Source organism: Colobus angolensis, unplaced genomic scaffold (genome assembly GCF_000951035.1).
Source record: "Colobus angolensis palliatus isolate OR3802 unplaced genomic scaffold, Cang.pa_1.0 Scaffold519, whole genome shotgun sequence".
NCBI lineage: Eukaryota > Metazoa > Chordata > Mammalia > Primates > Cercopithecidae > Colobus > Colobus angolensis.
In genome coordinates this window covers 537,606-540,131 of record NW_012118699.1, presented here as the reverse complement: position 1 = coordinate 540,131, position 2,526 = coordinate 537,606, and the positions used below count along the sequence as shown (strand labels likewise).

The 2,526-nt window shown below is 45.4% G+C and overlaps 1 protein-coding gene across 1 annotated transcript in view; it reads right to left on the bottom strand.

Annotated features, from left to right (window-relative positions):
• The window catches only part of LOC105525116, an 11,189-nt gene that overhangs the window by 1,298 nt on the left and 7,365 nt on the right, over nt 1-2,526 (bottom strand). Inside the window, exon 4 of the mRNA XM_011960629.1 lies at nt 6-279. Coding sequence (XP_011816019.1) covers nt 6-279 — 274 coding nt within the window. The remainder of the gene's footprint in view (nt 1-5; nt 280-2,526) is intronic.

Here is a 2,526-nt window from a genome sequence, read left to right as displayed (position 1 = left end):
CTGACCATTCCCTGTTATCTTGAGCTAACCCTGGTGTCCTGAGCACTGCCTTGTAGTCCTGAGCGCCCCCTGGTGGTTCTGAGAGCCTCCTGGTGTCCTGAGCAAGCTGTTGTCCTGAGCACCCCTGGTAGTTATGATCAGTCCTTGGTGTCCCGATGCCCTGTGATGGTTCTGAGAGTCCCCTGGTGTCCTGAGCGCCCCTTAGTGTCCTGAGCACCCCCTGCTGGTTGTCAGCGCCCCCTGGTGGTTCTGAACATCCCCCAGTGTCCTGAGAGCCCCCTGGTGGTTATGATCGTCCCCTGTGTCTTGAGCATCCCCTGGTGTCTTAAGCACCTTAGCCTTATGAGAGTGAGATGCAGATGGTCTGAGCCCTAATTTTGTTTGATGAAATGCATATCCTGCTCCATTTATGAATGTTTGTGGACAGAGGTCCTTTCACTGAAGAATAAGCCCCCTCAGAGCACGCTCCTCATTGTGAACTTTCATTTTATATGTATAGAGACCGCCTGGAAGATTTCTGGAACCATCCCTCTCCATGACACTGAGACGAGGCCTTGGTCCTATTCTGGACCTGTCAGGCACCAGCCCAGCTCATTGGTGACCTGAGACAGTGACTGCTGATCTCCTATATGAGTGTCCAGTAGGTCCCTCTGAGATCCACTGGGTACTCCTGATCCAGTGTCTCTAGCACCTGCCCTGTGTCTGATTCCCCAGCATCTTCAATGGAAGCACTCTTGGTTTAGAGATTTGCCCTGTGATGTGTAATTAGAGCTGATTTTCTCATCTCAGGAACAGTAGGAATCAGAAGTTGAAACAGTAGTTTGGAGTTCTTTATGAACTCACTGCTCCCAATATAATTGTCAAGGAATTTGTGTTTGTAATAATTTTGGGTTAATTTTGAACTCCATTTGTTAGTATTTTATGAAGTATTTACATACTTTCAGTTCAAATCCATAGATCCTCATTTTTACGTATTGATTTCTGACTCACTTGGTAAGTGCCCCTGCCACACTCCAAGATCCACCACTGCCCTGTCACTCACACAGTGTAGGCAACATTACTGAACACTGAAATCTGAATTTCTTATTCGTAGAAATATAGTGGCTACCACAATTCTGTATCCATTGAATTAGTGAAACCATCCCTATTCTTCATATTCTCACTATTAAGATATTAATAATCCCAGAAGCCCACTTTAAAAATAGTTCTCATTGCCTTAAATTGTACGAATGGTTTGGATATCAGCAACTTGTTGAGCTCGTATTTTAGCTTTTTTTTCTGACAAAGGAAGACTCAGTCCTTCAACGGAAACCTTCTCAGCAGCCTCCTGTGCACCTGCTCCAGGGCTGGAACCTGTGTTGTGTGGCTCCTGAGTGACTCTCCCGCCCAGCCCTTGCCTTGCAAGGAGGTCCTGTTGGGGCTCACAAACATTTACCCCGAGCTTCTGTAGCCCGACATGAAATGGCTTTGTTCTGGTTTAGAATACTCTCTCAGTGACACCATATGCTGCTGACACCATTTCTTGAAACAAGTGATTAGCCTTACTAAACCTGTTGAACTCTGCAGGGTGAACCAAAGCAAGGATTATATGATGAAGGAGAAGCTCCTTCTCTGAAGCTCTGGATTCAATTCATTAGTGAATCCAAAATGAATATAGAAACTTACAGGAGTTTGGGGAGCGATGTGTTTCTTCAATGGGCTCCTGCAGTTGAATGTTGCACCTGAGAATACCAGCAGGTCCAGATACATTCAGATGACACCCCACTCCATATCCACTATTCCAATAACACACATATTCCCTTCTTCCTATTTTGTAGCTTATAGGAAGTGCCACCTACACTGACACTAGGCCCATGTATCTGACATTTTCCCTAGAAGTCTAAAGCAAACAGGATACAAGGGGAGACTTGGGAAGTGCATGCAGGTTTTTCTTTTCATTTTCTCAGCTAGGAATCCAGCAAAGGCTTCATGATAACAGAAGCTGAGGTCAGTCAGGGAGTTTTCAAGACCTTGGTCTTAAAAATGGTGATATCAGAGGCTTTGGATTCCTCTACTGTCTTGTCTCACTCTCTGCCATTTTCCATTAGTTTCCCTACGTTCTCCTCAGATAGAGTCTGTGCATTGCCACACTTGCGTCTTTAATCCAGAGCCATCATCCTGGTGAGAATGGATTGTGCAGTGCGGGTAAGCACTGCCCGTTCTGACCATGGAAACCTAGAGACGCGATTGGCATCCTCTTGTGGGCTGTGACCTTGACCAGGCGTCACCGGGGGAAAAGCTCATTTTTGGCAGTTAATCCCTTTTGTCGTTTCAGCATCCGTGGACTATTTACTTACTTCTTACCCCTATTGGCTAACTTTGCTCATTTGTATAATAATGGAAGGATGGAAGAGAAATCTGGAAGGGAAGATTTGTCTTCGTTCACATAAGATAAGGTTCTGGAAAAGTCCTTCCCTGTAGAAGCTCTTGAAGCAGGTTCCTGGTATGTTTCTCAGTAATTAGTCATCTGCAATTCAGATCCATAGG